Source organism: Scyliorhinus torazame, chromosome 28 (genome assembly GCF_047496885.1).
Source record: "Scyliorhinus torazame isolate Kashiwa2021f chromosome 28, sScyTor2.1, whole genome shotgun sequence".
NCBI classification, from domain to species: Eukaryota; Metazoa; Chordata; class Chondrichthyes; order Carcharhiniformes; family Scyliorhinidae; genus Scyliorhinus; species Scyliorhinus torazame.
In genome coordinates, this window is record NC_092734.1 from 4,114,081 (window position 1) to 4,129,290 (window position 15,210).

At 52.7% G+C, this 15,210-nt stretch overlaps 1 protein-coding gene across 1 annotated transcript in view; it reads left to right on the top strand.

The window, feature by feature from the left end:
* Positions 1–15,210, top strand: part of LOC140403431 (glutamate receptor ionotropic, delta-1-like) — a 1,359,932-nt gene that overhangs the window by 884,356 nt on the left and 460,366 nt on the right. The window contains 1 exon segment of the mRNA XM_072491342.1: positions 4,353–4,526. Within this exon segment, the coding sequence (XP_072347443.1) occupies positions 4,353–4,526 (174 nt within the window).

A 15,210-nucleotide genomic window follows, 5' to 3' on the forward strand; every position in this document is an offset into this window, starting at 1 on the left:
CAGACTCCGCACAGACAGTGACCCAAGCCGGGAATCGAACCTGAGACCCTGGAGCTGTGAAGCAACTGTGCTAACCACTGTGGTACCATGCTGCGCAAACAAATCTGTGTTCTTCGCAGTGACACTTGGGAAACTCTGCTGCCTATCATTCGCCAGTCCAAAAAACAATTATCTGCTCACTGATTTCTGATCTTCAGCCAATTCTTTTATCCAATTGCACACTGCCTCTACTGGTCCATAAGTTCCAATTCTGTTAACCAGCCTTTTATGTGGTACTATATCAAAAACGTTCTTAAAATCCACACGGACAACTTCCACTACATCCCTTCATCAACCTTCTCTGTTACTTCACCAAAAGATCAATTTGATTAATCAAGTATGATCGGCCTTTTCCAAATCCATGCTGGCTCTCCCGAATTGACTTGAACCTCTCCAAATACTGACAGGGTTTGTTGCAGATGAAGGATTCTACTGATGTTAGGTTATTTGGCCTGCAGATGTTTGCATTGCTCTTTCTTTAATCAGAGTGTCACATTTGCCACTCCCCCATATCTAGGGAAACCTGAAAAAAATAAATTTATGAAATGAAAATGAAATGAAAATCGCTTATTGTCACAAGTAGGCTTCAAATGAAGTTACTGTGAAAAGCCCCTAGTCGCCACATTCCAGCGCCTGTTTGGGGAGGCTGGAACGGGAATTGAACCGACGCTGCTGGTCTTGTTCTGCTTTACAAGCCAGCTGTTTAGCCCACTGTGCTAAACCAGCCCACTATCTCCACTCCCACTCCCTTTAGCAAGCAGGGATACAATCTACTGGACCCCTTGACAATCTACTCTAATTATAGCCAGCCTTTCCAGGATCTTATCCCTGTCAATTTTCACATGAACCATTGCCTCCACTACCTCCACCTGATATTTTGTCAGATTCCCCTTCCTGAGTAAACATCAATAAAAAGAACGGATTAAGTATTCTAGCCTTCCCTGTGCCTTGTTCCTTTCCCATGGGCAATCTAAACATTAATGCAATGGCTACTATCGCCTAAATGTTTTCCCACTGTTGTTTGATCCACTTGGGCCTACTCATTCCCCAGGACCAGGTCCCACAGCGCCGGCCCTCTCATTAGATCGGAAATACCTGCTGTCGAACATTCTAGAGTTCTAAAGGAGATAGCTGAAGAAATAGTGGAGGCGTTGGTGATGATGTTTCAACAGTCACTGGAGTCAGGGAAAGTAACAGAGGATTGGAAAATCGCTGTTGTAACCCCCCTGTTCAAGAAGGGAACAAGGAAAAAGATGGAAAATTATAGGCCAATTAGCCTAACCTCAGTTGTTGGCAAGATTCTAGAATCCATTGTTAAGGATGAGATTTCTAAATTCTTGGAAGTGCAGGGTCGGATTAGGGCAAGTCAGCATGGATTTAGTAAGGGGAGGTCGTGCCTGACAAACCTGTTAGAGTTCTTTGAAGAGATAACAAATAGGTTAGACCAAGGCGAGCCAATGGATGTTATGTATCTTGACTTCCAAAAGGCCTTTGATAAGGTGCCTCACGGGGGACTGCTGAGTAAAGTAAGGGCCCATGGTATTCGAGGCAAGGTACTAACATGGATTGACGATTGGCTGTCAGGCAGAAGGCAGAGAGTTGGGATAAAAGGTTCTTTTTCGGAATGGCAACCGGTGACAAGTGGTGTCCCGCAGGGTTCAGCGTTGGGACCACAGCTGTTCTCTTTATATATTAACGATCTAGATAACGGGACTGAGGGCATTCTGGCTAAGTTTGCCGATGATACGAAGATAGGTGGAGGGGCAGGTAGTATGGAGGAGATGGGGAGGCTTCAGAAAGATTTAGACAGTTTAGGAGAGTGGTCCAAGAAATGGCTGATGAAATTCAACGTGGGCAAGTGCGAGGTCTTGCACTTTGGAAAAAAGAATAGAGGCATGGACTATTTTCTAAACGGTGACAAAATTCATAATGCTGAAGTGCAAAGAGACTTGGGAGTCCTAGTCCAGGATTCTCTAAAGGTAAACTTGCAGGTTGAGTCCGTAATTAAGAAAGCAAATGCAATGTTGTCATTCATCTCAAGAGGCTTGGAATATAAAAGCAGGGATGTACTTCTGAAGGTTTATAAAGCATTAGTTAGGCCCCATTTAGAATACTGTGAGCAATTTTGGGCCCCACACCTCAGGAAGGACATACTGGCACTGGAGCGGGTCCAGCGGAGATTCACAAGGATGATCCCAGGAATGGTAGGCCTAACATACGATGAACGTCTGAGGATCCTGGGATTATATTCATTGGAGTTTAGGAGGTTGAGGGGAGATCTAATAGAAACTTACAAGATAATGAATGGCTTAGATAGGGTGGATGTAGGGAAGTTGTTTCCATTAGCAGGGGAGACTAGGACCCGGGGGCACAGCCTTAGAATAAAAGGGAGTCACTTTAGAACAGAGATGAGGAGAAATTTCTTCAGCCAGAGAGTGGTGGGTCTGTGGAATTCATTGCCACAGAGGGCGGTGGAGGCCGGGACGTTGAGTGTCTTTAAGACAGAAGTTGATAAATTCTTGATTTCTCGAGGAATTAAGGGCTATGGAGAGAGAGCGGGTAAATGGAGTTGAAATCAGCCATGATTGAATGGTGGAGTGGACTCGATGGGCTGAATGGCCTTACTTCCACTCCTATGTCTTATGGTCTTATTATCTTCCACACACTCCAGGAACCCTCGCCCCTCTTGTCCCTTTGCTCTATTCCTATCCTAGTCTACATTTGGATAATTAAGTCCCCCATTCTAATTGCTCTATAATTCTTGCACCTCTTTGTAATTTCAGGTGTGAAATTACAGGTGTGTTTCTCTACATCCCTCCCAATAGTTGGTGGTCTGTATGCTGCACCGATTGATGTTATTGCACCATTTCTATTTCTAACCTCTAACCAGAGAGATTCCATCATTGATCCATCTGGAACATCTCTCCAGAGCTGTAATGCCATCTTTACTCAACACTGCCACTAACCCCACCCCCTCACCCATTACTTCCTTCCCAGTCCCTCCTAAACACCTTCAGCCAGGAATGTTTAACACCCAGTCCTGCCCTTCTCTGAGCCAGGTCTCTGTTGAAGTAATAATATCACAATTTCATTTATCAACCTGTGTCTGTAGTTCACCGATCTTCCTGATCACACTCCACACATTCACATTAATGCACATTAACCCTGATTTAGGCTTTTTTGTTTTCCTTCTGTAATGTTCTTGTCAAATGGCCTGATTTATATTACAAGAACACTTGTAGCTCATGCTATAAATGATTTATTAACATTAATTGTGGGTAAACTGTATACAAAAACAACCGATGAATAACAGTATTAACATGCACCTGCAACCTCTCTCTCCCAGCTCTCCAGTCAATCTGAGGTCACCTGACTCTAACAGTCACTTATATACTAGTGAGACTTGTAGAAGTCAGTTGGTGAATTACAACACATCTATGATATCATTATACCCTCTTACTCTAACCCTATTTTAGCAAATCACAGCTAACTTATCCTTTACTCTAATATTATCCCATTTGATAAAGTCCCCACCATTCTCAATCTCTGTGATTTACCTTCTCTCTCTCTCTCTATTTGAAGATCCATAGAATACCCCAAGTACTATTTTTTCCTTCTCGATTCTTATTTGGACTCTATCCTTGTTCCCTCAAAGACATCCTCTCTTTCCTACAGTATAGTGAAGTTGCCATAGCCCCAGATGGCCATAGGCTGCTTACCCCTTTGAGGGGGAGAGCTGACTGGTGGTGATTTAACCTGAGGGTCACCAGACGTCAGGCGAGGGGCAAGGTTGAGAAGGCGGGGTCTTCACGAACAACCTCAGCCGGTACGGGGATTGAACCCACGCTGCTGGCCTCGCTCTGCATCACGAACCAGCTGTCCAGCCACGGAGCTAAACCGGCCGTTGACTTTCCTACAACATGTATTACAATGTCAGATGATGTTATGATTGTGCAACTACATGGTCTTAGTGAGGGCGCAGATATGTGGTCAAATATGGCTCTAAAGTTGAAGGAGACCTGGCTTTAGAGGGTTGCCCGTAAGAGAATGGAATCGGTCGCCAGTATGGAATGGAGACCAAAAGCAACGGCTTCTATCTTCCCAAGATTTAATCGGAGAAGATTCTGCTGATGCAGTAGGGAATGTCTGACAAGTGCTCCGGTAAGTTAGTAACAGCGAAGGAGTAGATGGAGGGTGGTGAGGTCATACTGGATGTTGTCAGTGTACGTGCGAAAGCTATTACTGTGTTTTTGGAGGTTGTTGTCGAAGACCCGCTGTCTTATTTAACCCCTTGCTTAATTTGGAATTAACAGGAAATCAGTGACTCGGAGATTCTGGAACTAGTTCACAGTGCCCTGGGTCGGATGACTGTGGTGCGACAGATCTTCCCCACCTCCAAGGACTCCAACCGCAGGTGCATGAGGAACAACCATCGCATTTCTTCACTGTTATGTGACCCACAGGAAGGATACTTACAAACATTACAGGTCTGTCAGTGATAGAAACAAATAAAACTTCCCCATGAAACATTTCACAGGTACCTCTATTCGAGCATTTTGAAGTAGTTTAAATGTAAGTAGCTGCCGGAAGGTGATGGAACTCTGCATTCTCTGAGATTCATTGGATGGACGTCTCTTTGTGAAGTAGATTTCTTTGTGAACAATATTAGGCACAGGTGCTCCCTCACCAGGTGTGTCATTTAAACCAGGAAATACTTTCAGAATTATTCAACAAGTCCTGTGAACTGGAGCCTAATTTTCATTTCCGAATGCAACAATATCATCAAAATATCTCTTCCCGTCATTGTCTGTTATCTGAGACAGTCACCTTGGAATGAAGACATTGCCAAATTTGATCATTGTAGTCAGAGCATGAATAAAGAATAAAATAAACTACTGCACATTGAATAATAAGGACATGATTCTCCCAAAGGGAACAAAGACCCATAGCGAGCGTGTTTAATGCGTGATTCCCGACACTCGCAAATACACACACAGCTCCCAGGTCCCAGGTTTGATTCCCCGCTGGGTCACTGTCTGTGCGGAGTCTGTACGTTCTCCCCGTGTCTGCTGTAGCACAATCAATCACTCACGAGACGAGATGAGAAGGAGTCAATCGATGGCTTTATTACGAAGACTTGTTCCCCAGCAGCACAGTAACAGAATGCGGCTGCTGGGAGAACCCGGCGTTATACTCCGCCTTATTGGGTGGAGCCAGTAGGTGGCTGATCCAATCAGGACCCGGCATCTATCCACCAATAGCCTCTCGGCATCACAGGGAACCGTAATACACCTAATGCATACCACCACATTCACCCCTTGTTAAAAAGGAACCCAGCGGGGGTAGTGGGCCGTATGGTGGTAGGGGTTTACAGAGTCGGTACCTGGGATGTCACTAACACAGCGGCTATGCTCCGATATCAAACTACAAGCACTATTTACAATGCCGCTCTTACTGGGCAACTGAATTATTTACAGAGGCATTTCTTGCTTTGTTATAAAGATTTGATGAGTCGAATGAGTGCCCTGGTCGTCCTCACCGATCGTCTCAGCCCCAGCGGTGATGCAGACGCTGGCTCGGGCACCGTCGTCTCTGGGAGCGTAGCGATGTCTCTTCCTGCTTCACTACCCCTAGGCGGGGCCAATGGAAGGACCGATCCACCCGGGAAGGGGGCGGCTGTGGGGTGCGCCGGAGGGAGGGAGGGGATGATTGGTGTTGGGGGGATGTGTGGAGCTCCGGCGGGTGCCAGGTCCCGCAGAGAGACCGTGTCCTGTCGGCCGTCGGGGTACGCCACGTAGGCATACTGAGGGTTCGCGTGGAGGAGATGAACCCTCTCGACCAACGGGTCCGATTTGTGCGCCCGCACATGTTTTCGGAGCAGGATGGGTCCCGGGGCTGCCAGCCAGGTCGGGAGTGACGTTCCGGAGGAGGACTTCCTAGGAAAGACAAGGAGGTGTTCGTGAGGTGTTTCATTTGTTGTGGTACAAAGCAGCGACCGGGTGGAGTGGAGGGCATCCGGGAGGACTTCCTGCCATCGGGAGACTGGGAGGTTTCTGGACCGTAGGGCCAGCAGGACGGTCTTCCAGACCATTCTGTTCTTCCTCTCTACCTGTCCGTTACCCCGGGGGTTGTAACTGGTCTTCCTGCTCGAGGCAATGCCTTTGCTGAGCAGGAATTGACGCAGTTCATCGCTCATGAAGGAGGACCCCCTATCGCTATGTATGTAAGCGGGGAACCCGAACAGTGCAAAGATGGTGCAGAGGGCTTTAATGACCGTGGCCGCGGTCATGTCGGGTCAGGGGATGGCGAATGGGAAACGGGAGTACTCATCAACCACGTTCAGGAAGTACGTGTTGCGGTCGGTGGTGGGGAGGGGCCTTTTGAAGTCCAGACAGAGGCGCTCAAAGGGACGGGAAGCCATTATCAGGTGTGCTTTATCTGGCCTGTAGAAATGCGGCTTGCACTCTGCGCAGATTTCGCAGTTCCTGGTGGCTGTCCTGACCTCCTCGATGGAGTAGGGCAGGTTGCGGGTCTTTACGAAGTGATAGAACCGAGTGACCCCCCGGGTGGCAGAGGTCCTCGTGGAGGGTCCGGAGATGGTCCACTTGTGCGTTGACACATGTGCCACGGGATAGGGCATCGGAAGGCTCGTTCAGCTTTCCGGGACGATACAAGATCTCATAGTTATAGGTGAAGAGTTCTATCCTCCACCGCGAGATCTTGTTGTTCTTAAACTTGCCCCGCTGTGCTTATCGAACATGAAGGCCACCGACCGTTGGTCAGTGAGGAGAGTGAATCTCCTGCCGGCCAGGTAATGCCTCCAATGTCGCACAGCTTCCACTATGGCCTGGGCCTCCTTTTCCACTGAGGAGTGGCGGATTTCTGAGGCGTGGAGGGTGCGTGAGAAAAAGGCCACGGGTCTCCCCGCTTGGTTGAGGGTGGCCGCCAGAGCTACGTCGGACGCGTCGCTCTCGACTTGGAAGGGGAGGGACTCGTCGATCGCGTGCATCGTGGCCTTTGCAATGTCTGCTTTGATGCGGCTGAAGGCCTGGCGGGCCTCTGTCGTCAGGGGAAAGACAGTGGACTGAATTAGCGGACGGACCTTGTCCGCGTAGTTGGGGACTCACTGGGCATAATAAGAGAAAAAGCCCAGGCAGCATTTCAGGGCCTTGGAGCAGTGAGGGAAGGGGAACTCCATAAGGGGGCGCATGCGTTCAGGGTCTGGGCCTATAACTCCATTTCGCACTACGTAGCCGAGGATGGCTAGACGGTCGATGCTAAACACGCATTTCTCCCTGTTGTATGTGAGAGTCAGGGCTTTTGCGGTCTGGAGGAATTTGCGGAGGTTGGCGTCGTGGTCCTGCTGATCGTGGCCGCAGATGGTGACGTTATCGAGGTACGGAAATATGACCCGCAAACCGTACCGGTCAACCATTCGGTCCATCTCCCGTTGGAAGACTGAGACTCCATTAGTGACGCTGAATGGAACCCTTAAAAAGTGGTAGAGCAGAGTGAAAGCTGATCTGGCAAGGTGGGATGGCCTTCCTCTGTCACTGGCAGGTCGGGTACAGGCGGTTAAAATGAATGTGTTGCCGCGATTCCTGTTTATTTTTCAATGCCTACCGATTTTCCTGCCAAAGTCTTTTTTCAGGGGGATTGAGGGAAGGATTACCTCATTCATATGGGATGGGAAGGTGGCCAGAGTGAGAAAGGTGCTGCTACAGAGGGGAAGGCAGGTAGGGGGTTTGGGTCTCCCGAACCTGTTGTACTACTACTGGGCGGCGAATGTGGAGAAAGTGCGGAGCTGGGTCAGAGGGGTGGATTCTCAGTGGGTCAGAATGGAGGAGAGTTTGTGCAGGGGGTCGGGGCCGAAGGCACTTGCAACAGCGCCGCTCCCGATAGCTCCGGGGAAATATTCAGGGAGTCCGGTAATAATAGCTTCATTGAAAATCTGGAGGCAGTTTCACCAACACTTCGGGTTGGGGGCAGGGTCAAGGGAAATGCCGATTCGGGGGAACCACAGATTTGAGCCAGGGAGGTGGGATGGAAGTTTTCGGAAATGGGAAGAGAAGGGGGTTAAGACGCTAAAAGATTTGTTTCTTCGGGGTCGGTTTGCAGGATTGAGGGAGCTGGAAGCGAAGTATGGGCTAGAGCAGGGAGAAGTGTTTCGGTACATGCAGGTTCGGGATTTTGCCAGGAAGGAGATACAGAGCTTCCCAGAGGAACCGGCCTCCACATTGTGGAGGAGGTGTTGACGACAAGGGGACTGGAGAAGGGGGCAGTGTCAGCGGTGTACGGAGCTATTCTGGAACTGGATAAGGCACCACTGGAAGCAAAGTGGGAGGAAGAGCTGGGAGAGGTTATAGAGGAGGGGGTCTGGTGTGAGGTGCTCCGGAGAGTGAATGCCTCCACCTCATGTGCGAGGTTGGGGCTGATACAGCTGAAGGTGGTATATAGAGCGCACCTCACGAGGGTGAGGATGAGCCGATTTTTTGAAGGAGTAGAGGATGTGTGTGAGCGCGGCGGGGGGGGGGGGGGGGGAATCACGTTCATATGTTTCGGTCCTGTCCAAAGCTAGGGGAGTACTGGAAGGAGGTGTTTAGGGTAATTTCCAAGGTGGTGCGTGTGAAACTGGACCCGGGTCCCCAGGAGGCCATATTCGGGGTGTCGGACCAGCCAGGGTTGGAAACTGGAGCGGAGGCAGATATCATAGCCTTCGCCTCGTTGATTGCCCAAAGGTGGATCCTGCTGGGATGGAGAGCAGCCTCTCCACCCAGTGCCCTGGCGTGGCGGGGGGACCTGTTGGAATACTTGACCCTTGAGAAGGTTAAGTTCGAACTGAGGGGAAGCTCGGAGGGGTTCTACAAGTCATGGGCACTATTTATTATGCACTTTCAAGAACTGGATAACATCGAACATTAGTTGGGGGGGGGGGGTGGTGGGAGGGTTGGGGGGTGGGGGGGGGTGGGAGCTGTGTAAGATTAAGGGTGACTATGGGTAATGCCTGACTCCGTTTTGTCATTTGTTTATGTAAACATGCGGGTTGAGGTTTGGGGGTTGGTGGGCGGATGGGATCATTGTTATTATGGGGACTGACATATCTTGCTGATTATTGTTTATTGTTGATGGGTGTAAATGTGGGAGAAAATGTGAAAAAGGAGGAGCTCCAAAAGCAGTGTATTTGCGGTCGCTCGGGCGGACGGGGAGCTGGTGATAGGCGGACTTAAGGTCCACCGTGGAAAAGACCTTGTACTGTGCAATCCGATTGACCATGTCGGATATGCGGGGGAGAGGGTACACATCCAGCTGCGTGTACCTGTTGATGGTCTGGCTATAGTCTACGACCATCCTCTGCTTCTCCCCGGTCTTTACAACTACCACCTGAGCTCTCCAGGGACTATAGCTGGCCTGGATTATGCCTTCCCGCAGCAGCCGCTGGACTTCTGACCGGATAAAGGTTCGGTCCTGGGTGCTGTACCGTCTGCTCCTAGTGGCGACGGGTTTGCAATCCGGGGTGAGGTTCGCAAACAGGGAAGGCGGGTCGACCTTGAGGGTCGCGAGGCCGCAGATAGTGAGTGGGGGTATAGGGCCGCCGAATTGAAACGTTAAACTCTGGAGGTTGCACTGAAAATCCAACCCCAGGAGTGTGGCAGCGCAGAGGTGGGGGAGGACGTAAAGCTGGTGGTTCTTGAACTCCCACCCCTGCACCGTGAGGTTCGCGATGCAGAACCCTTTGATCTGTACGGAATGGGATCCTGCCGCCAGGAAAATCTTTTGATTACTCGGGTTGATCGGAAGGGAACATCGTCTCACCATATCGGGATGTATAAAACTCTCTGTGCTCCCAGAGTCGATCAGGCAGGGCGTCTTGTACCCGTTGACGAGTACCGTCGTTGTTGCCGTTTGGAGCGTTCGGGGCCGCGACTGGTCCAGGGTCACCGAAGCCAGTCGCAGTTGCTGCATCGGGGCGTTTTCCTCAGGCCCCGTGGGGCCGTCCATCCCGGGGTCCTTAGCCGTCAGCCAAGATGGCGGCGTCCACGGGTCGCATACGGTCGGGGGTGGACAAGATGGCGCCACCCATTGATCGCACGTGGCCGGAGGAGCACAAAATGGCGGCGCCTAATCCCTCCCGCATGGAGTCCGGGACCCAAGATGGCGGCGCCCGTTGGCCGCACATGGATCGTTGGGGGGGTTGAGTTTGGGGTCCTGGTTCTCCCCCGGAGATTGCGGCGACCCCCCAGGCCTGGCACACTGCTACAAAGTGCCCCTTTTTGCCGCACCCTTTACAGAGGGCTGAGCGGGTCGCGCAGCGCAATCGGGGGTGTTTCGCTTGTCCTCAAAAGTAGCAGCGGGGCCCCCCCGGATGATCTGCCGCTCTGGCAGCACAGGCCTGCGGGGGGTGCCAGGGGTTCGGCCGTGGCAGGGGTCCACGGTGCCCAAGGGGCTGCCGTGCGGTCGGGGGCGTAGGCACGGGCGTTCTGCGATGCCACATCGAACGAGGCAGCGAGGGCCTGTGCCTCCTTGAGGCCTAGTGCATCTCTTTCCAGCAATCGCTGGCGAATTTGGGATGAAAGCATACCTGCCACGAACGCATCCCGAGTCAGTAGCTCTGTATATTCATTAGCCGAAACCGGTGGGCAGTTGCAATTTCTCCCCAGTATCAACAGCTCACTGTAGAATTCGTCCAGCGATTCCCCGGGGATTTGCCGTCTCGTCGCGAGCTGGTGGCGTGCGTAGACCTGGTTGATGGGCCGAACGTAGATTCCTCTCAGCATGGCGAGAGCCGCCTGGAAATCGTCCGCGTCCTCTATGAGAGTGTAGATTTCCAGGCTCACCCTGGAATGCAGGACCTGCATTTTCTGGTCTTCTGTAGGTATGCCGGGGGCCGTTTGGAGGTATCCCTGGAAACACGCTCACCAGTGTTTAAAAGTGGCCGCTGAGTTTGCCGCGTGGGGGCTGATTCGCAGACACTCCGGAATGATTTGGAGCTCCATGTTCTTTAAAGTCTGTGTAATAAATTGTAGCACAATTAATCACTCACGAGACGAGATGAGAAGGAGTCAATCGATGGCTTTATTACGCAGACTTGTTCCCCAGCAGCACAGTAACAGAATGTGGCTGCTGGGAGAACCCGGGCTCTTATACTCCGCCTTACTGGGTGGAGCCAGTAGGCGGCTGATCCAATCGGGACCCGGCGTTTATCCACCAATAGCCTCTCGGCATCACAGGGTACTGTAATACCCCTAATGCATACCACCACACCTGCGTGGGTTTCCTCCGGGTGCTCCGGTTCCCTTCCACAGTCCAAAGATGTGCAGATTAGGTGGACTGGCCGTGCTAAATTGCCCTTAGTGACCAAAAAAAAAGGTTAGATAGGGTTACTGGGTTACGGAGATAAGGTGGAGATGTAATAATAATAATAGCTTATTGGCTTCAATGAAGTTACTGTAAAAAGCCCCAAGTCGCCACATTCCGGCGCCTGTTCGTGGAGGCCGGTACGGGAATTGAACCCGCGCTGCTGCCTTGTTCTGCATTTCAAGCCAGCTGTTTAGCCCAGTGTGCTAAACCAGCCCCTAGAGCTTAGATAGGGTGATCTTTCCAAGGGCCGGCGCAGACTCGATGGGCTGAATGGCCTCCTTCTGCACTGTAAATTCTATTATGGTCTATGATCTGTGGCCTGGTGCTGGAATAAAGTTCTCTCTGTCTTATAGATCTCCTGATGGTGCAAATATCAGCTGTAAAAGGCTGAGTGTTTGATGCACCTGTTCTGCACATCATTGAAATACAGACACACCTGTCACATCTCGTGACTACAAATAAATCCCTTTTATTTAAGGAATAGAATGTTACGTCCTTTGTTAAGAGGCACAAACACACTTACACCAAAACCTTTCAATGGAGCAGTTGTCAGTTTTGCTGATATGGAATTTAGTGAACAAGACAGATTCCTTTCCTGGTGTTTGCAGAGCGATACAGAACGAATGAGCTTTCATGAAATAAATGAAGCTGATCGTGAGCTTCTCACCAGCTCAGTCTCTGCAGTGTCATCACCCACTGCACCTCATCTTTCTGGGGGGAGGTGGGGGCAACGTTCTTGGCCAGCCCTCCGAGACAGGGGAGTCCCTCAGCTCCTGGGTATGCAGAATGCCGAATACATTGATGTCCATCAACCTCGTATCCCTTCCAGCTTTTCAATGTTCCCAATTTTGATGTTACATTCCAAACTGAATGTTTGGGTTCTCACCAAATTTGATTGGATGGAATATTTCCCTGTTTCTGAGGATTATGTGGAAGGAATTGGACTGGAAATGGCTGTCGGCAAACTTGTCTGCATTTGGAATGGTGAAAGGGTCACTAACGTGGAGGTTGGAATGGGAAAAGCACACAGTTAGCCAATCAAACCCACTTCTTCCAGTGACCACGTTACCTCAATCATTGTCTCTGCCTCCTCCAGGATCTCTGGAATATTTCCCTTATCCCAGATAGATCCTTATGTATCAATGGAATCCCATCTCATTGGCCCCTCCCTCACTCTCAGATCGATCACTGAATATTAGTGTAATCCCGTGCGATTGGCCTGTTAGAGATGCTTATCAGTCATGTACTGTCTGCACTGTAAATTCTATGATCTATGTTTCCTGTTGAAGATCATTTCCTTTGCTGATAGCTACAGGCCAAAATGCCAAGTTTCACTTCTTGGGTAAAGCTCTAGAAATCTCATACACCTGGAGCTGGGAATCATGGCTTAAACAGGGATACGGTGGAAGGTCACAGGGTTAAAGTGTGTATAAGACGGAGACAGTTTGTTCATCCAACACTGGGTACCACGGCCCCCCCCCCCCTTCACCCAACACTGGGCACCACGGCCCCCACCCCTCCCCTTCACCCAACACTGGGCACCATGGCCCCCCCTCCCTTCACCCAACACTGGGCACCATGGCCCCCACCGCCCCCCCCTTCATCCAACACTGGGCACCATGGCCCACCCCCCCCCTTCACCCAACACTGGGCACCATGGCCCCCCCCTTCACCCAACACTGGGCACCATGCCCCCCCCCCTTCACCCAACACTGGGCACCATGCCCCCCCCCTTCACCCAACACTGGGCACCATGGCCCCCCCCTTCACCCAACACTGGGCACCATGGCCCCCCCCCTTCATTCAACACTGGGCACCACGGCCCACACACACGTCCCCTTCACCCAACACTGGGCACCATGCCCCCTCCCTTCACCCAACACTGGGCACCATGGCCCCCCCCCCTTCATTCAACACTGGGCACCATGCCCCCCCCCCTTCACCCAACACTGGGCACCATGGCCCCCCCCTTCATTCAACACTGGGCACCACGGCCCACACACGTCCCCTTCACCCAACACTGGGCACCATGGCCCCCACACACCCCCTTCACCCAACACCGGGCACCATGGCCCCCACACACACACTTCACTCAACACTGGGCACCATGGCCCCCACACAACCCCTTCACCCAACACTGGGCACCATGGCCCCCACACCCCCCCCTTCACCCAACACTGGGCACCATGGCCCCCACACGCACCATTCATCCAACACTGGGCACCATGGCCCACACACCCCCCCTTCACCCAACACTGGGCACCATGGCCCCCACACGCACCATTCATCCAACACTGGGCACCATGGCCCCCACACACACACTTCACTCAACACTGGGCACCATGGCCCCCACACCCCCCCCTTCACCCAACACTGGGCACCATGGCCCCCACACGCACCATTCATCCAACACTGGGCACCATGGCCCACACACCCCCCCTTCACCCAACACTGGGCACCATGGCCAACACACACACCCTTCATCCAACACTGGGCACCATGGCCCCCACACACACACTTCACTCAACACTGGGCACCATGGCCCCCACACCCCCCCCCCTTCACCCAACACTGGGCACCATGGCCCCCACACGCACCATTCATCCAACACTGGGCACCATGGCCCACACACCCCCCCTTCACCCAACACTGGGCACCATGGCCCCCACACACACCCTTCATCCAACACTGGGCACATTGCCCCCACACACACCCTTCACTCAACACTGGGCACCATGGCCCACACCCCCCCCCTTCATCCAACACTGGGCACCATGGCCCACACCCCCCCCCTTCATCCAACACTGGGCACCATGGCCCCCATACACACCCTTCATCCAACACTGGGCACATGGCCCCCACACACACCCTTCACTCAACACTGGGCACCATGCCCCCCCTTCGCCCAACACTGGGCTCCATGGCCCACACCCCTCCCTTTCACCCAACACTGGGCACCATGGCCCCCCCCCTTCATTCAACACTGGGCACCATGGCCCACCACCCCCCCCCCTTCATCCAACACTGGGCACCATGGCCCCCCCCTTCACCCAACACTGGGCACCATGCCCCCCCCTTCACCCAACACTGGGCACCATGGCCCCCCCTTCATTCAACACTGGGCACCACGGCCCACACACGTCCCCTTCACCCAACACTGGGCACCATGGCCCCCCCCCTTCACCCAACACTGGGCACCATGGCCCCCACCGCCCCCCCCCTTCACCCAACACTGGGCCCCATGGCCCCCCCCTCTTCACCCAACACTGGGCACCATGGCCCCCCCCTTCATTCAACACTGGGCACCACGGCCCATACACACGTCCCCTTCACCCAACACTGGGCACCATGCCCCCTCCCTTCACCCAACACTGGGCACCATGCCCCCTCCCTTCACCCAACACTGGGCACCATGGCCCCCCCCCCTTCATTCAACACTGGGCACAAAGGCCCCCCCCCCCTTCACCCAACACTGGGCACCATGGCCCCCCCGTTCATTCAACACTGGGCACCACGGCCCACACACGTCCCCTTCACCCAACACTGGGCACCATGGCCCCCACACACCCCCTTCACCCAACACCGGGCACCATGGCCCCCACACACACACTTCACTCAACACTGGGCACCATGGCCCCCACACACCCCCTTCACCCAACACTGGGCACCATGGCCAACACACACACCCTTCATCCAACACTGGGCACCATGGCCCCCACACACCCCCTTCACCCAACACCGGGCACCATGGCCCCCACACACACACTTCACTCAACACTGGGCACCATGGCCTCCACACCCCCCCCCTTCACC